This window comes from Phacochoerus africanus, chromosome 2 (genome assembly GCF_016906955.1).
Source record: "Phacochoerus africanus isolate WHEZ1 chromosome 2, ROS_Pafr_v1, whole genome shotgun sequence".
NCBI lineage: Eukaryota > Metazoa > Chordata > Mammalia > Artiodactyla > Suidae > Phacochoerus > Phacochoerus africanus.
Window position 1 is genome coordinate 168,401,863 of NC_062545.1, and position 23,599 is coordinate 168,425,461.

The following is a 23,599-nucleotide window of genomic DNA, read 5'->3' on the forward strand; positions in this document are numbered from 1 at the left end:
GCTGTCCACCCACGTGAGTTACCCCAGGCCGGCACCAAGCTTCCGAAGGGGTGGGGCCTCCACCTTCTTTCGCTAAAGATGGTATCTCAGGAGGATCAGCTGTCTTGTCAGGCTGGTGGGGGCCCCAGTGATGCACGTAACTGGACCTAAGACAGCATGTAACTCTACACTCGATGGGCTGCTAGATAAAGTGCTATGCAGACTTCAATAGGCATGGTACTTAGCTACGGTTTGGATTGGGGCAGGCCTGGACTTGGGCTTCTGGAAGCCATCCTCTACCACCCAGCTACAGGATAAGTGACTACATACAAGTTACTAGGGTACCTTTCGTGATGTCTTTCACCTGCTGTCAAACATTGTGTAGATTGCACACAGCTGTTGCTCTATCAAGCTACATCCTTCTGCGCTCTTCTATTGCTGGGGCCAGAAGCCAAAGGGTACTCTTGTAATTTTGCCATCACCACAGGCCCCAACCCAATCCTTCCAGGTAGCTGGGGTCACATTCAACTTAGAAGCCTGTCCCTGAGTTAATATCCCTAAAGCCTGTGTCTGTTTAACAGCCACCTGGTCTTGGGTGAAGGCATCTTCCTCCCCTGGGTCCAATCCCAATGAGCCCCCTTCTTCACAAGCCTGTACTGTTGCAAAGGTTGGGCCAGATGAGGGATGAAAGGCCGTCAATAGCCGTGGAGCCCTAGACATGTTTTTTTAGGGCTGGTGGGATGGGGGTATGCTTGCATTTTGTCAGTAACTGCTGAGAGTACCACTTTTGTCTCACCCAACCAGATAACACCCCAGTATCTGACAGATAATCCAGGTCTTTGCACTTTGTCTGCATTCACCAGCTAGCCCTATGCCGTCATGGAAGCCTTGAGCGTGGAGGCTGCTACTCTTTTTCCCGTCTCAGTTCCTTCCATCTTTACAGCAGATGATCCGAGGGGGCTGCAGTTTTTATCCTGGAAGGCGACCCCAGGGTTATCGGGATATCATCAGTGTGATGGATGAGGGACATCTCTCCTGGTGGTCAGCGGCCTCCGCTCTGGGGCGGGGAGCAGCCCTTCATCTGCATCCTGTGGGATGGAGGCTCTCAGCAGGATCCCACAGCTCAAGGGTCCCCCCATTTTTTTTTTCTATGGACACACCCATGCTATGTGGTAGTTCCCAGGCTAGGGGGCTGAATCTGACCTGCAGCTGGCAGCCTACACCACAGCCACAGCAATGTCAGATCCGAGCTGAGTCTGCAAACTGCACCACAGTTCAAGGCAATGCTGGATCCTTAACCCACCGAATGAGGCCAGGGATCAAACATGCATCCTCAATGATACTAGTCAGATTCATTTCCACTGAGTCACGATGGTAACTCTGAGGGTTTCCTTTGGATGGGCCATGACCACTCCAGCCTTCTGTCAGGGAAGCTGCCTTCCTTCAGCCAGGCCCTGTGGCAGGCAAACATCTCTACTTCCCATTTTGTTTCCTAAATCTGGCCATTAACGATTCAGCAGTTTCGGTTTGGGCAGGCCTAGAGTTCCTCTTCTAGTCCCCTAACCTCCGCCTTGGCCACTAGCTCAGTGTCTGTGGCCTTTCTCAGCATCCAAAGCAGTGGCCAGCTCACAGCCACGGGCACCGCCTTGCTGTCTAGGTTTTTTTCCCCGACAGTAACAGCAGCCAACAGTTCACAACTCCCTTAGGGAGTCAAGGGATTTCCTGTGGTCTCTTGTTTTTTTGTCTTTTTGCCGTTTCTTGGGCCGCTCCCACAGCATATGGAGATTCCCAAGCTAGGGGTTGAATCGGAGCTGTAGCTGCTGGCCTATGCCAGAGCCACAGCAACGTGGGACCTGAGCTGCGTCTGCAACCTACACCACAGCTCACAGCAACGCCGGATCCTTAACCCACCGAGCAAGGGCAGGGATCGAACCTGCAACCTCATGGTTCCGACTTGTTAACCACTGAGCCACGACGGGAACTCCCAATTTCCCATAGTCTCTTGGCGGCCCCCACTCATCAAGGAGAGATGCCAGGGTTCCCTGGTGGCCTAGCAGTTAAGCATTGGTCAGTGCTGTAGCTCGAGTTCAATCTCTGGCCCAGGAACTTCCATGTGCCAGGAGTGGCCAAAGAAAAAAAAAAGACAGATGTCACAGGGCTCCATACTCGAGTAGACGACCACCCCTAGTTTCCCCTAAAACTTTCCATTTTCCAGTGCTCAGGGGGGCTTTGTTGGCCTCTTGGCTGGCTTGCCCATTGGTGGCCTAAGCCTTGTAGTAGCCCAGCCTTCAGACCAGAGAAGGAGCCTGGAGACAGTAACAGAGAAACCAACAACTTGTTAGACAGGGGAACTTACCCATCCAAAGCAACATCCTGGAGATGCACACCTACGGCGAACAGCAGGCAGAAGAGAGCAGCAGTCCTCTCCACCCCCAGGACCAGAGGCTACCAGTTATAGGGGGAATTGATGTCAGGTGGGCTCATCAGTTACCAGTGACTAGTTAAGCCTTATAATTAAGAGAATTGGATAGTTATGTGGGTAAAGCAGGGGCCAGTTGAGCAAAGGATAGAGAGAGCAAGAGGACAGCCATCTTTTTTTTTTTTTTTTGTCTTTTTTGTCCTTTTTAGGGCTGCACTCTCAGCATATGGAGGTTTCCAGGCTAGGGGTCTAATTGGAGCTGGAGCCACCAGCCTACGCCAGAGCCACAGCAACGCCAGATCCAAGCTGCATCTGCGACCTACACCACAACTCACAGCAATGCCGGATCATCAACCCACTGAGCAAGGCCAAGGATCGAACCTGCAACCTCATGGTTCCTAGTCAGATTCATTTCCGCTGCGCCACGACGGGAACTCCGAGGACAGCCATCTTGAATGGGCAGACCACACACATGACATTTCCTTGGCTTCAGGTCAGTGTGTGCTGGGGTTTGGGGCTGTGTGTCTCCAAAGGCACCCCAACTGACATACCCTTGCCAGCTCCTTTTTTCTGTTTTTAGGTATCTCTCCTGATTGAAAACACCTGCAGAGGGTGGTGGTTCCCTTCGGGTCCAATTACACAAAAATTCACCAAGCTGTATGCTTTACTGTGCTGTATGTGTGCTACACTTCAACTCAACCTGAGAAGCAAAACCCACCTCAACATAATTTGGGGGCAGAGATTTTAGTCACCCAAAGGGCCCCGTCGCCAGAATTTCTGATTCAGTCAGCAGAAGAGCAAGAATTTGCATTTTCCTCTGTCATCCAGATGCTGCCCATCAGGGCCCCACTTTGAGGACCACTGACCTAGAATCTTGTAGGCGGGGTGAAGCCAGGTTGCAGTTAAGAAGTATTTCTAGGGAATGGTTTTCACTAAACTGCCCAAAGAGACCTTGGTCAAGAGAAACACAAATCTCCAAGGCTCCAATAATTTGCTGTGATTTCCTTTCAATTCTAAACATCACTTTTAGACGTAATTTATTATTCACTTTTTTTTGTTTCTTATCAAGCATCCCCTAAATTGTATAAGCTTCAGACCCCACCTAAGCAGGCCTACGCCTGCTCAGAAGATATCTATAAAGAACTTCTGTGGAGAACAGGCCCTGGAGAGGCTTTGGAGGAGCAGTGGCCTAGAGGTGGGAAAGAGTCAAATGAGGTTGCTGGACAGGTGGGGGCCCTTGTGTGTTGAGAGGCCAGAGCCGACTCTGAATTAAGAAAATGCAGATTATGACCTGCTGAGTGAGGGCACGATCCACCCACATGGGGGCAGCAGGGAGCTCCCTCCACATCCAGCTCCCACTTTGGGGAAGTGAAACCCATGGGGTCATTTTGACTGAATGCACAGTCTCAATACATCCCCACAAAGGAAGTAAAGTCACAAGATTTATTATTGCAGATCCCAGAATCCAGGGGGCACAAGGAGCCAAGGGAAGGGCCATCCTCCATCCCAGGCCTTAAGGGAGCAGGAGATGGAGGACAGCAAGCACCTGGTATTTATGAGGTGGGGGTGGGGACAGAGGCTGCTAACTTTTCATGGGTTTAAATTCTTAGGTGGTTATTTTATTTATTTATTTTTTAAGGGCCACACTCATGGCATACGGGGGTTCCCAGGCTAGGGGTTAAATTGGAGCTGCAGCTGCCGGCCTACACCACAGCCACAGCAACACCAGAGCTGAGCTGGATCTATGACCCACACCAGAGCTCCTGGAAATGCCGGATCCTTAACTCACTGAGCAAGGCCAGGGATTGAACCTGCATCCTCATGGATGCTAGGCAGATTCGTTTCTACTGTGCCATGATGGGAAATCCCTTAAGTGGTTATTTTAAAAGGTGCCCAGGAAAAGCAAAACAGGAACTCACAGCTGGAATCCTAAACTCCAGTCTTTATGTCCAGACTCTGGGTGGGAGAAGGGTTATCACACTAGAATGCAGAGGCAGCAATTCTGAAAAACAAAGCTGCTTTCATCAAAAGGTGTTTTTCTCATCACAACATGGCCTATGATGGTGCAAGCATTTCCCGTCCCATGCAGCCTCCTCTGTGTTTTCTGCTAAGAGTAGCTCAGTGAGTCCCTGGTGGCTGCACGGTGACTCTCAAAGACCAAGAGCTGAGGCTCCAAGGGATCAAATGATTTGCCCAAGGCTAAGTGCCAACTTCTCACAGACCAGCCTCCCTGCCTTCCCACCAAGGGCATCCTCTGCTTCAGCCTCTGGAACAGGGGGTCAGAGGTGACATCTCTGAGGGGCAGGTCTGGAGAGGCCCGGTCCCAGCCCCCAGACGCCTCTGAAGACAGCTGGCACTAAGAGGCCTTGCTTCCTGGAGGCCCCCAACCTACTAAGTGGCACGGAGGGCAGCACCTGCTCTCAGATGGGGGCATAAGGGGCTGAGTGGGCCCTCAGGGTCTGCCCAGGGCTACTGCCTAGGCCCCAGACCAGCCACTCCTTTCCCAGCTTCACCCTCCTCCTCCCAAATTCGCACCCCAAGAAGCAGCAGCAGCAGCAGGCAGGCTTGGATTCACACCGCCTTTATTCACACCCCTCAGCCCAGATGCTGCCAGCAGACGGGACTCACGGGGCTGGGAGGGACCCCTACATGAAAGGAGAATCTGAGGCACAGGGCTCCCTGAGAGCACAGGGGAGGAGGCAGGGCCTCTGAGCCGCCTGTGGGATTCTGCTGGGAAATCAGCTGTGGGAGACCTGGCCCAGTGTCTGGGGAGGTGGGGGCAGAGGGGGTCCCGGGATGAGGCCTCCTTCTTCTGGGCGCAGGGCCTTGGTGTGGGGGAAGGTGTAGATTCAGGCTGAGACAAGATGTCCCCGCCCCTGCTGAGGGGCTCAGGGCACAGTGCAAGTAGGGAGAACTCTGCCTCCAGCTGCCACTAAAAACCTACGGTTGCGGGGAGAGGGTAGAGACAGCTGCTGGCAGAGCTACGTGGCTGGGGCACAGCCGCTGCCAGGCGCCAAGATCAGGTTAGGGGAAGGGCTGGTCTCTGGCTCCCCGCAGCCTGAGGTTCGGTGAGGATCTGGGGTGTGTACCCTCCCAGGGTAGGAGGGGGCAGGGGCCGGGTAGAACCACTCATCCCTCCCAAGGGGTGCACTTTGCTCATGAACACACAGCAAGTTCATGTAACCTGTGTCATCAGGCCTCCAGGGTCTGGGCGGGTCTGAGCAGTGAGCCAGGTCGGGGGGGTGACAGGCCAAGTCCCCTCCTGACCTCTGCCCCACTCAGGCCTCTCTTGTGCAGCTACTGGAAGACCCCCAGGAGAAGAGACAGCCCTGAGCAGTGGGAGTGAGGGCCTGACTCCAGTCAGGTGCACAGGAGGACAGGGCCCAGGGCCTGGCCGGGACACACTGCCTCAAACCAGATCCCGTCCTGAGAAGAGCCAAACCGCAGAGACTTGACCAAAACAAGTGACTCTCACAGTGACACTCACTGTGCGTGCACACACCAGCACACGCACACACCCCATCCATGTGCACAACGCAAACTCACGCACACGTGCTCTCAGCCACGCACACATGAGACAGACACAGACACACACCCACATGCTCAGACACCCTCAATGGCCCACCTCCCACCCGGCAGAGCACCAGCAGCCAGGGCCGGGGGCTCAGTGTCGGCTGCTGACATGGAGCGTGTAGAAGGCCCAGGGCTCAGGGACATAGATGACACCTGGGTACTTCTTCCTTAGTACAGGGTCATTCCACAGCCAGGCGACCCAGAGCGCTACCAGCAGGAGCGTAATGGCAAAGGAGTAGAAGAGGAAGAGGCCGTTGCTGTCCAAGAAGAGGCACTTGCGCTTCTGGTGCAGGACCAGGGCCAGCATCGCGAAGAAGGTGAAGATGAAGAGGATGAAGATCTGGCCCTCGGTGACCAGGTACCTGAGGAGACCAGTGGAGGAGGGGAGGTGGTCTCCACCACAGCCCACCCTGCCCACATCCCTTCCTCTACCCAAGTACCAGGCTGCCGGTCCAGTCAGTCCCAACAGCGAGTGCATCGAGTGAGGAACCACGTCGCCCTGCGCTGTGGTCCACATGCAGCATACTGATTTGCCTTGTAGAGTTACTGTTATTTATTTATTTACTCATTTATTTTTAGGGCTGCACATGAGGCATATGGAGGTTCCCAGGCTAGGGGTCAAATTGGAGCTACAGCTGCCGGCCACAGCCACAGCCACGGCAACATGGGACGCGAGCCAAGTCTGTGACCTACACCACAGCGCATGGCAACGCCAGATCCTTAACCCATGGAGCAAGGCCAGGGATCGAACCTGCAACCTCATGGATACTAGCTGAGTTTGTAACCTGCTAAGCCACGATGGGAACTCTTAGAGTTACTATTCTTTAAAAAGCGAAGTTAGCTGCCAATATTCAGCAGATGAGCTCTGGTTTTCATGGTAGGCTTGTATTCCCTTGTGACAGGGAACTGATCAGAGGAGAAAGCAACAGCTGTTCTGCAGCTTGCCACAGTCCCCACCATTCCCTACTGCCTTGCTTGATGCATTTGAGTTTTGGGATGCAGTTTCAGTGTATGGGGTTGTCATTACTGTCTCCCTGTGGACTGGGACAGTCTTATCTCCCAGGGTTCCCTCCAGCTCTTAAGGCAGTACCTACACATGGCCAGGACTCAGAAACACTTGGGAGAGGGCTTCTGAGAAGCTATCTGGTCCACCTGCCCCTAGAGAAAACCACAATGCTGACCCATAGCTCTGCAACCTAGTGGCTGTGTCACCTTGGGAAATTCACATGACATCTTGGAACCTGTTTTCTTACTCATAAAGGGGGCATACGTGGCCCTATCTCTCAAGGTTAATGACAAAAAACCATGCTCTTGGAAAAGCATATCATTCAATAAGCAGCCTTCTGCAGTCGCCGCTGCACTAATGCGCCGTGGGTAAGAGCCGGCCGAAGCTCCTCTTGCCTCCCTCTTCCCCTCCAGCTGTAACTGCCACCCATTCTTTTTAATCCTATCCTCAGCAGGTGTACAGATTCGCCCTGGCACCCCTGGAGGTGGGTTGGAGCTGGCCCCAGGACAGGAGGCCTGTTTCATTTGGCTGGAGACTCCCCACCAGAGAAGGGTCAGTCCTTTACAGGATACCCACAATTCCCAGAGGAGCCTGTCCCCAGAGCAGAAGTGAAGAGGAGGGTTAAGAGCCTGACTAAGGCCTGGGTCCTCTGGAAGGGGAAGAGAGAGCTGGAGGGAAAAAGAAACCAGGCGGGGAGCCCCTAAGGCCACAGAATCCCCCCACCCCATCTGTCCTTGTCATCTCCATGATGCTTTACAGTTTATGGAGCCCCCTTCTCTCTCCCGGATTCTCACCGTGTCCCACAGAGAGACAGGCAGGTGTTTCCCCCACTTCACAGAGGAGGAAACTAGGCCCGTACAGGCCTTGGCACTGCAGATGGATTCTATTGGCCCCAAGACAGCACTCTGAGTGTGACAAGGTCACACTCAGACCTGGCTTTCTGGTAAAGAGCGGTCACCATAAGGCAGTGTCACAGTCCCCACTAGAAGAAGAGAAAGAGCAGGGACCTCAACAGGGAGCGTCTCACCCGGGGTCACTCGGCAGCTCTGTGCTCCAGTGCACACTTCACTGCCTGGCTCACCGAGTGCCCCGCCCCTCTCCCACCCCAGGTCCGACGTCCACTCACCAGTAGTACAGGCCACTGGGCACCACCAGGAGCAGGGCCGCCCCCGGCATCACACTCTCAGTCTTGGTGGGAGTGAAGCAGCCGCTGAAGTACATGAAGAGGATGAGGAAGAAGGGGATGTACCTGCAACAGGGAAGCCGGTGTCTCTGAGGCCTGCCTGGCTGCCCTGCCCACCCACCCACCCAAGGGTCTCATCCCCACCCCTTCTTGTACTGGTTCCCCACACCATCCCAGGCAGTGTCACTTCACGGTTTACAAAGAAGCCTGGTTTGGGTGGGGGCGCTCTTCCCTGACAACCCTTCCCAGGTAGGGGGTCCAGAAAGGAAGCGGGATGTTGGGTGGGCCTCTGATCCCTGAGCACATGCGGATCAGAGGCCCACAGGCTAGGGGGTGCGGGTGGGGGGCAGGTCCCTCCCATACCACCCTGGCCACCTTGCCCACTCCGTGTGCAGGTGGGGTACCTCTGCCTCACCGACACACCCAAACACCAGCAGCCTCGGACTCTCACTGGCCTGGAAATGGGTGCACCCAGCAGGGCTGAGGAGGGAGAGGCCTGAGGTCTGTGTTTTAGAAAAAGGGTGGGGGGCAGAGCACCTGTTGGAGGCCTCCAAGGAGCTCTGTGAAGACACAGCCTCACTCTCTTTCCAAACACACACGTCTGGTACACTGTCTCCTGCCTCCACACACAGGCGCTTGCCCACCGCCTGTGCCGTCTCTCCTGAGCCCTCCCCCTTCCCATGCACCACCTGGTCGCATGACCCGCTTCCCGCTGCCCCGCCTGGGGCCTCCACGCGCTCCCACTCCTCTCGGCTCCTTCATTTCTCCAAGCCTCTGCTGCTCTCTCCTCCTCCTTTCCCCCTCCTTCCAAGGGTAGGGTCCTGTGGCCAAGGCCGGGGAGAACTGCCAAGAGGGCCTATCTGTCCAGGGACCCGCTGACTTTCCAGGCCCCCCACAGACCACGTACAGGGCACATGTGACATGAGGGTCACTAACTTCAACCCACGTTCACAACCCCGCCCACAAGATGCCAAGCTCATCTTGTTTATAAAATGGGGGTCGGAACAGATGCCTGCCCCCAGCCAGGGCCCTGAATCTCCTGTGGCTGAGCCTGCATTTGTGAGGTTTGTGCCACAGTGGGTGAAGAGGTAGGAGGGAGAAGCTCCTCTGGGAGTTTGGAGGAGCGTGGTGGGGTGGGGGGGGCACTGACAGCACCCCCACTCCCACCCGGCCCCCCAACCTGGTCCAGCCAGCCCTCCTCACTCAAAGCTTCCTCTCCTCCTCCACGCCTAAGACCCCAAGACCCAGACCGCGGCCAGACAGGGCGGGGTCCCCTCGCCTTTCTCATTCCCATCCCCAGAGCTGGGAGGGAGGGGGTTGTTTACGGCGCAGCAGCCTCAGCCCAGGGAGCACAGCCGCTCGCTGCCCTCTAGTGGCCACCGCGGGCACCGCGGGCTGGAAGGGGCGGAGGGCTTCGCGGCTGGAGCCAGGGCCCCGCTGCCCCGCGCAGCCCAGGCGCGGCGCCCCCACCCCCACCCCCGGAAGAGCACGCCATTCCAGCCGCTGCGCTGGAGACCTGGAGACCCAAGGCACTTGTTCGGTGTCACCAAGGCCTGCGAGGCAGAGCTGGCTGGGGCCATGGGGCCCATCACTCACCACAAGGAGTGGCCCAGGTACTCGTCGTAGTAGTAGAGCAGCTCAAAGGAGTCGATCTGGGGGCAGCAGAAGCGACACAGGGGAGAGGGGGAAGGGCTTCAGCGAGGGTGCCCAGGCCCGCGCAGCCCGCGGGCCACCACTCCCCTCCCCCACACCCAGGCCTCCCCAGCTGCTCTCAGTCCCTCCCTACCACGAGGAGGGAGCCCAGGTGGGAGCCCGTGTGCCGTCTCCTGGTAACACAGGAGCATCCTGGCCTGGCCACTGACCTTCCCTCCCCAGGGCACCGGGATGGGTGGGGCAGTCTCTCTGGCCTCCAGGACAGACTGTGCCCAGAGGGCTTGTATGCAGTGAAGCGGTCAGGGGTGCTCACCAGCGTCTCTGGCTTGAGATTCTTGATGATGGGGTTCTCTCGGACCGACAGGTGGTTCTGGTAGCCGCTGAAGATCAGGCGGTGGTTTACGGAGTCGCCCACCAGGTGGATGCTGGCGCCCATGATAAAGGTGATGATGCTGACGTAGATCATGGAGCGTGGCAGGGTGCGAGGGGACCGCTCGATGAGCTGAGGTCAGAGGGAGGCCGGGCAGCATGACCCCTGCCCCTGTCAGGATAGGAGACACCCTCTGCTTCCCTCCCTCACACCTGCAGTGAGAAGGACGCCACCAGCTGGAAAGTCACTCTCAAACTGGTAGGTCCCTTTAGTGGGGGCTGGTGAGTCTCCAGAGTCTCACTTGCCCCCTGTGAACCGGAACAGCGCCTTCTTTTCCCAGGGAGGAAACAGACTCAGCTGGGTCAGCTCATTGCCCAGCATCACACACAGCCATGTCCTGGAGGTGACCACCAGGCCTTCAACACAGGCATCCAGGCTCCAGGCCTTGCCCTCCCACCACTCGCAGTTCTGCTCCTGGTTGGGGCTGGCCTGCTGAGACCCACTTTTGGTTTTTGTTTGTTTTTTTCTTTTAGGGCCGCACCTACAGCATATGGAGGTTCCCAGGCTAAGAGTCTTATCGGAGCTGTAGCCGCCAGCCTACCAGAGCCACAGCAACGCCAGATCTGAGCCATGTCCGCAACCTACACTACAGCTCACAGAACGCCGGATCCTTGACCCACTGAGCAAGGCCAGGGATCAAACCCGCAACCTCATGGTTCCTAGTCGGATTCATTCCTCTGTGCCACGACTGGAACTCTGACCCTCCCATTTCTGAGCAACTGACCAAACTACTTAAAGACTCCTCAGAATTCTGACATTATATCATCTTACTTTCTGGAGATTTGAAATGTTTCTCTAAAAACAAAATGATAGGGATAGTAGAAGGTGATAGTTGTTTTAAAAGCCCTTATTTGGCAAAACACAAAGCCAGTAGATCTGCCGGGAGCTGTGGTGGAGGTGGCATCTCCCAGCGCCCTCTAGGAGCAAGCTCTGTGCTCCCAGAGGTCTCTCAGGTAAAGAGTTCACCCTCCTTTGCTGCCCTTCCTGCCATCTGCCCCCCACCCCGCCCACCTTCTCAGCTGGTCCCTGACCTCTCCCTGGGCAACCCAGCCACCCCTTGTGCCTGAGCCTCCCCAGATGTGTTATGGTTCCTCAGGCATGGCCTTGTCTCAGGTCCTCCTGCCTGAAGGTCTCCCCCAGGCATACCAGGTGGAGGCCCACATCAGAGCCCCTCCTTGGGGAGGCCTTCTCCATCCCTCCTGGGCAGAGACAACCCTGCCTCTCTGGGGGCCCTCAGGGTAGAGGAAGGGGTGAGGCTGGGAAGCGGGGGCAGGGAGCCTAGAAGTGTACCTTGAGCAGGAGAAAGGGTGTGATGATGTTGTAGGCCATGTGGAAGTAGTCCCCCACACTGGGCTTGCTGAGCGGAAACCATTCAAGAGGGAACACCAGCTGCGGAGCAAGGGGAAGAGTGACATTCACCGGGCACAGCCCCCTAAGGCCCTCAGAACCTCCTCGGCACCCACTGAATTCTCTGCGATCTCTGGGGATCCTCTCGGCAGCACTGAGGTGAAGGTGTCTTCAGACAGACAAACTGAGTCCCAGAGAAGGTAAAGAGACTTGTCCCCAGGCTCACGGCCTGACCCTGTGTCCCCAACTAAAAGTCCCTGGGTTCTAGCCTTAGTGTGGGAAACTCCTCTGGGACTCCGTTCTGCCACCAACTTTCCGGGTGACCCTGGGCAAGTCCCTCCCCTCTCCAGGCCTCGGTTTCCCCATCTATAACACAAGAAATGTGGCCCTGGGGTCTACATGGACCCTTGGGATCTGGCATGATGACAAGATCTCCTGGCCACCTGGGCGTAGAAAAAGACTCTATCCCCTGAGCAGAGGGGCCACTTCCACATCAGGCTGAAACTACACATTATGAAACAAAGGAAAAATAAGTTCTACACAGCAGCTTCAGTTCTTCCTTCCCTACCTTCCCCGAGAGAGGCAGGGGAGCCAGGGCCGTCCCTCTGTCTGGAATGCCCTTGTTCTTCCTACTGGTCTACCCCAGGAAGTCCCAGCCTTGTCAGGTCAGTGTGAAAACCCCTATTTGGGGTCAAAACACTTCCCCACCCTCATCCTGCCAAACTGTACCTCCCGTATCTGCTGACTGAGAACATGTGTAATCATCATACATTTCAATCAAAAATTTAAATATTTACCTCTTTTAATGAAAAAAATGCCATGCTTGGAGCTCCCTTTATGGCTTGGTGGTAATGACCCCGAGTAGTATCCATGAGGATGCAGGGTCGATCCCTGGCCTTGTACAGTGGGTTAAAAGATCCGGCATTGCCATGAGCTGTGGTGTAAGCCACAGACTCAATTCAGATCTGGCATTGCTGTGACTGTGGCATAGCCTGACAGCTGCAGCTGTGATTTGACCCCTAGCCTGGGAACCTCCATATGCTGAGGGTACAACCCTAAAAAAGAAAGAAAAAGAAAAAAATGCCATGCTGGATAAAGCCAACTTACAGAAATAAAACTCCCAGGATACAAGAATCTCAATCTCTTTCTTACTTGCTGTGTGTTTGCATCTCTGTATCTTTATCTATGGCAAGATATATATGTTGGCTGAAATAATCTTTGTGATAGAAAAATACCAGAAATAAACAAGTCTTCAACCAAACAGGGCTAGCTGAATGCACTATTTTTTTTTTTTTTTTTGCTTTTTAGGGCCACATCTGTGGCATATGGAGGTTCCCAGGCTAAGGGTCAAATCGGAGCTGTAGCTGCCACCCTACGCCACACAGCAGTGTGGGATCCAAGCCATATCTGCGACCTTAACTCACTGAGCAAGGCCAGGGATTGAACCCACAACCTCATGGTTCCTAGTCGGATTTGTTTCCACTGCACCATGATGGGAACTCCTACTTTTATAATTTGTAAAAAGTTTTATTTTGTTGTTATTAGAAATTTGGAACTATCATGTATACATTTGAAAAGCTCCAGTGTATACACAAGCTTTTCAAATGTATATTCTTCTGCTGAGCCTACTTAGGGTTACAGTGGCTACAGCAACTCTGAGCAGTGGGGGGGAAGTGATTTGCCCAACAGGAGATCTATTAGGCCAGATGAGGCTGAATCCTAGTGAGATGGGACAGCCATGGAGCTCACGCCTGGTCTCATCTCCCCTGTCCCTATAACACGAGTTTGATGGGCAGCTGCTTTGTCCCTCAGTATCTGGGACCTTCATGCTGCAAAGGGGCTCAGAGCAGTTAGTCCAACCAGTCCTCTTAGAGGCGAGAGAACCAAAGTCCAGACAACAGTGATTTGCCCAACATCACTGACAAACCTGACTGGTTGCATTGACTCATGGCTCAGTCCTTTTTCTTTCACCTGTATTTTTTTTTCTTCTTTTTTGACACCCTGTGACATATGGAATTTCTGAGCCAGAGATCAGATCCGAGCCATAATTGCACAGTTGCAACCTATGCTACAACTGAGGCAATATTGGATCCTTATCCCGCTGTGCTGGGCCGGGGATTGAACCGCATCCCAGTGCTACAGGGATGCCACCAATCCCACTGAACCACAGCGGGAATGCCTACCTTTGGTTTTTTTTTTTTTGGCTGTGCCTTTGGCATGTGTAATTCCTGGCCAGGGATCAAGCTGGCGCCACAGCCACAACCCAGGCCATGCAGTGACAACACTGGATCCTTAACCCACTGAGCCACATAGGATCTCCCTCACCTACATTTAAAAAGCAACATAGAAGCCTTATGGAAAGCTTGCAGAAAGGAGACCCAACATCTGCCATACCTCCTTCCCAACACTGCAGCCAGGAAGCTTTTCTTCTTCCCTTTCAACACCTTGATCCCATGTGGACACAATTATCAGCGTTGTTACTGACTGGACATCAGTATACATGCCACTTAGGCATCTTTTTTCTCCTTAAACCTTCCAGGCTGTTCTGTAGTCTCCACAATTCCTGTTTAATCCCCAGGGAGCATCTCCTATACCGCATGTAGCAAAGTTGATTTACCAGTCCCTACCGCTGGACAATGAAGTCACTTCCAAGTTGCTATTATAAGCAACACTGCAATGAACACCTTTGGTACAGAGACTGTCTTCTTCCTGATTATATCTCCAAGGAAGATTCTTGGAAGGGGTCTTACTGAGTGAGGAGAGATGAACATATTAGGGCTCTGGATATTTACATGACAAAAGCGGGTGGCTCTAGGGGCAGATGCTGGCTCCTTCACTTGCTGGTTGGGTGACCCTGAGCCAGTTACTTACCCTCTCTATCCTCAAGTCTTCTCAACTATACAGTTGAGATTAATAATAGCACTGACGTGAGAACTACCTACGTTTAAACACGTAAAAAGCTTGGAACAGACTAAGCACTCAATGTATGTTAACTGCTATTTCTACCTTACTGTTGTTATTAATATTCATTCAGTACAAGTATACTGAGCTCATCTCTTGCTAGGCACTATTCTAGGTATTAGTTATCACCTTGACAAACTGCCTTCCCTACGGGCTTTGCATTACCACATTAGCATGTATGAGGTGTCAGTTTCAGTGTTGGATATTGTTATTCTTACCACCCACATGCAACAATTAACTCATTAATGAACATGACGTTGTAAAAGAGGACATCAAAAGCATAAAATGTGGGGGAAGTAAGAAAATGCAGATTTCCCCCTCCATGATGTATTTGAGCCTGTATGACTACCAGTCTAAAGCAAGTAGCTATAGGAAAGGGTTAATATATTTGAAAAACAGGGCAACCACAAATCAAAAACATACAGTAGATTCACAAAAAAAGCAAAAAGAAGAGGTCATAAGCATCTAATGCAAAAACACACTCATAGAGAACAGACTTGTGGTTGCCAAGGGGTGGGGCGGGGGGGGGAAGGATTGGGAGTTTGAGATGAGCAGAGGCAAACTGTTATATAGAGGATGGATAAATAAGGTCCTACTGTCTAGCACAGGGAACTATATTCAATATCCTGCGATAGACCATAATGGTAAAGAATATGAAAACTGAGTCAATTTGCTGTAGGGCAGAAATTAACACAACACTGTAAATCGACTACGATAAAATGTTTTTAAAAATTAACATCTTGGAACATGGTGGTCCTCACTCAATTTTTTCACCTTCTATCTATCTGTCTATCTATCTATCTATTAATTACAAGTCAGGGGCTTCAGTGGCCTTCCAGTATTAATCTCTGTAGAGGCTACTGCTGTACCATGATGCATGAAATAGCCTTACAGGGAAGGGGACAGTTTCACCAGAAGGCACTAAAAATTACTCAAGGCTCAAGTCATACGATATGCAAAGTCAGCCTATACCCTTCACCTCCAGAAAAACAATACAATCCTAAGGCTCGGGGACAGCTGATGGGATCCTTTCCCATACCTCACTCTCTGACTTGGTGCTTCGCTTAAGCCTGGATATGGGATATGGGGGGGGCAGGTGCACAGTATGACTATTCAGGCCCTCCAGACCCCACCCTCCTCAATGATGGCTGGTCCCAGATGTAGAACTAAAGAACATGAAAGCATCCAGGTCTATTCTCAGTTTTCTGGTAGGGGCAATGGCTGGTCTGAGGCCACTCTCTTAATTCATGTCACTTTGTCTCTTCACTGCTGGCTCGGGCTCTGTCTGCAGCTTCACACTCACCATGGCAATGGGGCGGCCAAAGTCCAGAATCCAGTTCTGCAGTGTGAAGTAGAACCAGAGATCAAGGTGGAAGGGAGCTGTGCTGGCAGCCTCATCAGCCTTGACGGAGCTGTGCCTGGGAAAGGAGCAGACGAGAGGGCTCAGCTTTTCCCTCGTGGGAAGCTTCACCCCTCGGATGAGCCAGCGATTTGGAGGCAGGAGGAAACACACATGATTAAGTTCTAGGAAAAGGTTCTGCTGGAAATACTGTGGTCTAGGGGAAGGCAGCCTGGGAGCGGACTCCATCTGCCCTAACCTTAATTCCTCTATCATTCCTCACCTATAGAATGATGGAGAAGTCAGATGGGGCAAAGAATGCAAGTGTGGCTGAAAAACATGAAACATGGTGATGGATGGTGATGGCTAATCTTCATTGAACACTTTCAATATTCCAGGCACTATTACAGCTGTTCACATGTGTTATCTCATTTAACTCTCTTAATCCTCAAAGAAACACTAGAACACTACTCTGATTTCACACATGAAAAAAATAAGGCCCAAGATGTTAAGTAACTTGCCAAAAGCTATAGAGCTAAATATTTGATCCTAAATGATGATGTTCCAGAGCTTTTTTTTTTTCATATTTTGTCTTTCTTTCTTTTTTTTTTTAAGGGCATATGGAAGTTCCCAGGCCAGGAGTCCAATCGGAGCTACAGCTGCCGGCCTACAACACAGCCACAGCAACATCAGATCAGAGCTGGTCTGCGACCTACACCACAGCTCGCGGAAACGCTGCATCCTTAACCCACTGAGTGAGGCCAGGGGCTGAACCTGTGTCCTCAAGGATACTAGTCAGGTTTAACCACTGCATCATGATGGGAACTCCCCAGAGCTTATTTTTTTTAACCTCTAGCCCATCACCATATCCCCAGTGATTGGTCCACAGGATGGGCATATGACCTGAGCTGGACCAATCAGAGCCCTCTAGTGAGACATGCCTTATAGACTACAAACTGGGATGAACAGGGGGCTTCCCTTTCCCTTGGTTTCTGAACCATGAGGAGGTCGGAACAGGGCTGCTGGTGTCCTCCTTCTCAGCAATCCAAAGTGAAACCTAAGAAGGAAGTCAGCAGGGACAAGGTGAAGCGAGAGACATGAGACTGAGCACCATCTGACAACACATCTTTGGATGCCTATCCCTCCTGCAACAGATCAGCTGAAGTTCAAGGAACGTGCCTGTGCCGCCACCTCCAAGAATGCTTCCTGGAGAAAGCTTTTCCCAAAGCCCACCACAGGGAGCGCTTCATCCCTAACTCCCAGTCCGGCCATGACGTCACAGAGCTGGAGATTTGCTCTTATCTAGACCCTCAAGAAGGGTGATTTTAAGGTTCTCTCAACTCACCAACTTCCCCAACAGAGGACAAATCCTCTTTACAGCATCCCTGCCACTACGTGCATAAGCAGCCCGCTACTCCTAAGATGACGGATGTGTGAGTTTTGGTGCCCTCTTAGTGCCAAGACCAGGAGCTATGTCATGTGACTCTGCAGTCTCCAGAGCCCTCAGTTCTGTACCTGATTACAGGCCAATATAAAACAGTCTCAATCAGCAGTTACTCATTCTTTTCAGTGGCAAACATCAGCTTAGAGGCACCGTGAAGGTTTTCCTCTGTCAACACTTACTGCTTCTATAACTTTCTGGGGCCCCTTTCAGCCAGTTCCAAGAATGGTCCATGCTGGGCTGATAGAGCAACACAGAGACAGGGAGGCAAACTCTTAGGGGATCTCATCATCCTCTGGTGGCCACAAGACAGATAGAAGGGGGTCTTTCCTAGGTCAGCTAAGTCTGCCTGTCCCCTCCTCTACTCAGCACTCCAGCACTTAACTGAGTGCCGACTGTGTGCTACGCTAGGAGCTTCCTCTGCACCTTCTCATATAATCCCCACAGTAGTACCAGGAGGCTCCCACTTTGCAGATGGGGATACTGAGGCTTAAAGGGTTAAGGGCTTAACCAAGGTTACCCCTCCAAGAAGAAGCTGCATCACCTATTCCTTTTTCAGCCTATTTCCCACTCCTTGCTTCTTCTGGTGAGATATGATGTTTCCTGGGCCACAGGGAGGCCCAGTGATCCAGGCCAGCCCAGTGGGACTTTTCCAACTAGAGTTGGAAAAAGCACCTTCCTTTCTGGTATGGGGGTGCCAAGGATGAGAGCCCAGGGCTGCCTGTGGCCAAGGTTCCAGTCTCAAGGGACAGCCAGGCGAGAACGAAGCAGCCCTGCAGAGAGGAGCAGGGGAAAACTACAGGCAAAGCCCTGAGAGGGTTCACATTCCCAGTTCCACGCATCCTCAGGGCCATGGTTTGGCCATGTGAGGCAGTACATTCTGTTTTGCAAGGGGCGATTTCTGTTACTTGCAATCCAGGAGTCCTAAAGAGCAGAGAATTCAAATCTGGGTCTATATGGATTCAAGACCTGTGCTCTAAGTAGTGTGATATTCTGTTTCTGATTATTATAAGCTATGTGGCACAGCAGGAGATCAAGATAAGAGAGGGATCAGTGTGGCCTAGAGCAGGATGCCTAGCCTGCAGGAAGGAAAGGAGCCTGGAAACCCCAAAGGGTAGAGGTAACTAGGCAGAAAAGCAGCAAGGGAGCAGGATCCAAGGCCTGGAGTTGGAAGTGAGAAAGACATAGGAGGGAGCAGAGCTGCCTGGCTTACTGCAGAAGGAAGAGAAGGGAGGAGCTGCTGCGCCTTCAGACTGGGCAGATATTCAGAAACTAACCCTGAAGAGTGTCTGAGATGCATCTGAAATGAGGGACTTATTTTTGGTTCTATACACACAAGGGTGAAATACCTGACCTGATGAAAAGTGGGGCCCCACCCTGCCCCTTGCCCTCAATGACCATCAGGGCAAGACCTCACAAAGCCACTGGTGACAATCCCCAGGCCTGAAGAACTTGGACAGAGAAGGAGTATAACAGCCTTCAGTCTTTCATTCTGGAAACCTCCAAACTGGGCCAAGAGCAGGATGTCTGGTACAGGAAATAAAGGCATTTGGAGAACCTGGGGAGCACCGCAGGGTGGTCTCGGGCAGGGTGGTGTCTGCTGTGGACACCAAGCAGAGACTAGGGGCAAGGGAACTATTTCCTCCTCCACTTCAACGGGCAGCTCGGTCAGTGGGGATCCCTGGCATGAGTCCAGCCTGGCTGAACAGGGCAGGAAAGAAAAGGGCAGGTGCAGGACAGACACCAAGCTCGGGAATCAAGATTGGTGAGCATCTGACTGGTTTTTGTCTGCTGGGACTCTGAGCAAGGGAGGCAGATCAAGGAGGTGAAGGCGTCCTCCCCCCGAGTCCCTGTCCTGGCGTTGAGCACCTTCAAGCCCAACCCAAGTTCCTCACTCCACAGACTCCACACACTGAGCCCCCAGACTGCCAGCCCGAGGCCTCCATCATCAGAAACTCCTGATGAGAGCAATGGTGAAAGCACTGTGGCAGGTAACCCAAGACAAGGATGGCCTGTGCTCTCCACCACAGCTTTACAAGTCTCCCATCTGGGAAAGCGGATACCACGACAGTTGGGGAGCGTATACCATATAGCACACAACACACAGATGAAACAAAGCAGCAGCAGCACCTGCAGGACCACCTGGCAGAAAAGGGAGGCACCTCAGCCATGGTGAGGTCAAGCAGGGACCAGTGAATGGGGACTACAGAGGAGCCGATTTTGGTTCTGTATACACAAGGGTGAAATACCTGACATGATGAAAAGTTTGAACAAAAAATGAGAAAACAAAGGCAGAAAATGAAGGGGAAGAAAAAAAAAAGGAAAGGCAATTAACAATCCCAGGAAAAACAAAAGTAATATGAGAAAACAAATGTTAAACATTACTCCATTATTGCAGGGAACAATATTTACATGGCTTAACTAATAAAAACACTGTATAATGATTTTCAAAGTTTAGACTTAATCCACAAACAATATATGGAAATGCTTAAAAAAATGCTTAAAAAAAAAGGAAGAAATACTGTCAACTTTGATGACTTGAAAGTAAAATTGCAGATGACAGGAATGGAGAAAGGGTAAAGAAAGCTAAAGGGCTGAGTAGGGTACTAATATTCTCCTTCTAAAAAGGAATCGAGATACTGCCTTTATTGTAAATCCACTATACTTCAGTAAACAAACAAACTTAAAAAAAGAGAGATAGTCATAGTTGACTAAAAAAGAAATAATGGTATATACATATTCCCTAAGGCTACAAAAGTAACATAGAGCAAAACTAAAAATGGTGATAAAAAGAACCATCTCGGAGTTCCCGTCGTGGTGCAGTGGAAACAAATCCGACTAGGATCCATGAGGTTGTGGGTTCGAACCCTGGTCTTGCTCAGTGGGTTGAAGATCTGGCAATTGCTGTGAGCTGTGGTGTAGGATAGCAGCTGTAGCTCCAATTGCACCCCTGGCCTGGGAACCTCCATATGCTGCAGGTGCGGCCCTAAAAAGATAAATGACAATAATAATAATAAATAAAAAGAACCATCTCATGAAGATGGGGGACGTAGAAGTGAACCAAATCATAACAGAAAATTAGTTGGTAACATTAGCTTAGAGGCTAAAATTGATAAACTAAGAAATAGTAATTGAGCACAGCTTTTAAGAGCATGGACTTTAGAAACTTCCTGGGTTCATATCCCAGCTCTACCAGTAACCAAATCTTGAGCAAGTTACCTCTTGGGCCTCAATGTTCTCATCCGTGAAATGGAGGATAACAGCACATCCTACCTCAAGAGCTGTGGTTGAATTGATACATACAGAAACTTAGAACAGGGCCTGGTCCATAGAAAGTGCTACATACATAGCACTTGTTACTATTATTTAGAAATAGGAATTTAATTCTGATAGAAACAGCTAGGAGTTCCCTGGTGGCCTAGGAGTTTGGGTCTGGCATTGTCATTGCTGTGGTGTGGGTTCAATCCCTGGCTGGGGAACTTCCGCGGGCCACAGTGCAGTCAAAAAAAAAGGAAAAAGAAACACCTAAAAGAAGCTAACGTGGTTGTCTCTGGTGCTAGGGAGAGGTAAACAAAGGACCACTGGTTTTTGCTCTAAGCCCAACTGTGCAATTTTAATCATAGACATGTACTACTTTGACTACAATAATTAAAAAAAAAAAAAAAACTGTCGCCATAGCAGGCAGAAGCTGGAATAGGCTCCACTGAAAGGTAGTGAGCACCTTGTCATTAGAGGTAGGTAAGCAAAGTGTGGAAGCATCAGAGGAAATCCAAGCATCCTAGGAGTTGGACAGGATGATTCTGTCTACTGTCTTCTGCAGTAATAATACTGAGAATGGGCCCAGAGGCAGCCAATGAGGGGGGCAGAGACACCCCGAAGAGAGCCAGCCCTACATGCCACCCTCATGAGCACCCTGGCTGGTGGGGAGCTCATGCAGAAATAAAGAGGGACATCACTTCTCAGCAGCCAGAATGAAGTAGTGAGAGCAGAAGCCTGAAATCAGAAGCCCTGGGGTTAGGCCCTGGTTCTTGCACAACAAATGATATAACCTTCTCTAGAACTGTTTTCATATATACAAAATACAAAAAGACTGAGTAGGATGCTGCATGTGGAAACCCCACACTTGAGATAAAGTGCTGACCATATCTGATATTCACAGACCGTTCCAACTGGGCTATCCCAGTTTAAGGCTGACTCCCAAGTTGCAGGGGATCCAAAACAAGAGATGTCCTTCAGTAGCGGAAGAAAGCTACTCTCAGCCAAGTGTCTCAGATTTCTTCCCTCAGCCCAAATCATACCACAGACTTCCTAAAATTGACTCTGAGCATGCTAGTGCTCAAAAACCTGCCATGGCTCCCCTGTGCCCTACAGAACAAAAACTGCATCCTTAACCTGCCATTTAGGGCAGGAACCAGGGTGAGGCAATTAAAGTACTTAGGCCCAACATTTAAATAGGCGCAAGGGAGCCATGGAAGGTTTTTGAGTGTTCCAAGAGTGAGCGTCTCCTTAAATTTTGCACTCTAGGCTCTCATTCAGGTTCCAGCCTGCAACCAGTCCGCATCCTCCTGCCACTGTACACATGGAAAGCTCCAGCACCACTGCACCGCTTGCCTTTCCTCAAGCTGGAACAGCCTTTCTTCCCCTGTCACCTACTGAGTACTTTGAGATGCAGCTCAAATGCTACTACCTCCAGGAAGTCCTCCAAGATAACCCCTGCTTGGATTCTGTCCCTCCCAGGTCCTTCTGGACTCTGGGACTCTCCGGCTTCACCTCATCCACCATTTCAGCTCCTGACACAGCGCGGGGCACACCAGAGATGCTTAATGAATGCCTGTAATAGGCAACGAACGTTTCGGGATGAAGGCAGAGTGGAGGGAAAGATTTAAAAGTTGCTTCTGGCAGAGCCTCCTTGCCTGCCCGCTTGCACGTCTCACTAGCGTCCTATCTTAATAAATCGATTTTTTCCCTGAAATAAAATAAAATAAAAATGACTTCTGTACCTTCCCCCGCCCCAAGTGCCTCGTCTCAACTATATAAACCCTTAACTTCTTCCCGAGAGAACAGCAACCTTGTGAGAAAAGCCCTTCCTCATTTCTCCCTTCCTCATTTTCTCCCGAGGGGAGCTTCCACACTTCGCTGTCTTTCATTTACATTCCCACATTCTTGGGTTCCTTGAGGCAAGGAGTGAGCCTCCTGTTAACACCAGAATCCAACTCCTATTGATGGCTGAGGGGGCAGGAGAACTTGGGGTGGCGCCTGGGGTTTGCAGGAGCCTTGGGGATTCAAGTGAGCGGGGGTGTCCTCTAGGCTCACCACCCCCACCCCTCCAGGTTTCTTGGACCCCTGAAAACGTCCCTTAGCTGACAGACTGTCCCAAAGCCGGTCAAGGCTGCTGAGCCTCCCTGGGCGGAGCGCGGAGGCGGGGCCCAGGCGAGTGGGCGAGAGAGCAGCTGCAGAGCCAGAGGGGGGAAAGACCCATCCCCGGCTCCGCAGCCCCGGCGCCCCGATCCCGCCCGGTCACGTGGTGGGGCCGCGGTTCCGCTCCGCCGCCCGGCGCGCGCCCACCTGGCCTGCAGGAAGGAGGCGCCCGGCTGCGCGCCCGGGCCGCCCGCCGCTCCCGGCTGCTGCCGCCTCCGCGCCGCCGCTTCCATGGCTGCCCCGCCGGCAGGCCGGGCCCTCCACCACGCTGTCCCGAGCTGGAGACGGGCTCGGTGGGCCCGGCGGCCGCTACAACACAGGCTACCGTTGGGGCGGGCCCTCGGGAGAGCGCGGAGAGGGGAGGTGCGGGCCGGAGGCGGGGCCCCGGGGCGGGGCTAACGGCGGGTGCTACTCCGAGACCGGTCGATGGAAAGGGAGGCGGGGCGAGCTCCACACGAGGAAGTCGGGGCGGGAGGGAGGTGGCGTCCCCAGCGGGGAGCGGGGGCGGAGGCGGAGGCAGGCGCGCACTGCTTCGGGCCAGCTGGGGCTGGGATTTGCTGGGGTCCGCTCCTGACAAGGGGCGGGAGGCTTTGCCTAGGCTGCCTAAGACTCAGATATTGGTCTAGGGCAGACTGAGCACTTGGGAAATGACTCACCCGACCGGAATGCTTCCCTGAGGGGGAGGCAAGGCGAGATTTCCTTTGTCCTTGGGGAGAGGGGTTCGTGTCCTTTTCCCACTGTGCTACGCACCTTCATTCCGCAGATGGAAGATGTCGCGTCTGAAAATGTCAACTTTGTGGCACTTGACGCTAGGCATTAAATAATCCGTGGGATAGGACGGTCAGATGCA

At 52.4% G+C, this 23,599-nt stretch overlaps 1 protein-coding gene across 2 annotated transcripts; it reads right to left on the minus strand.

Annotated features, from left to right (window-relative positions):
* Nucleotides 1-4,963: 4,963 nt before the first annotated feature.
* On the minus strand, nucleotides 4,964-23,127 carry CLN6 (CLN6 transmembrane ER protein). Of its 2 annotated transcripts, XM_047767156.1 has the most exons (7): nucleotides 22,897-23,126; nucleotides 15,855-15,969; nucleotides 11,534-11,632; nucleotides 10,127-10,315; nucleotides 9,757-9,812; nucleotides 8,104-8,226; nucleotides 4,964-6,333 (listed from the first exon to the last, which is right to left on the minus strand). In XM_047767156.1, the coding sequence occupies exons 1-7, from the start codon at nucleotides 22,980-22,982 to the stop codon at nucleotides 6,063-6,065; spliced, it is 939 nt and encodes a 312-aa protein (XP_047623112.1). In that variant the 5' UTR covers nucleotides 22,983-23,126; the 3' UTR covers nucleotides 4,964-6,062. The 2 variants fall into 2 exon arrangements, with proteins under 2 accessions (XP_047623112.1, XP_047623113.1); XM_047767157.1 differs by lacking the exon at nucleotides 11,534-11,632 and having other exon boundaries at nucleotides 22,897-23,127.
* Between the last annotated feature and the right edge of the window lie 472 nt (nucleotides 23,128-23,599).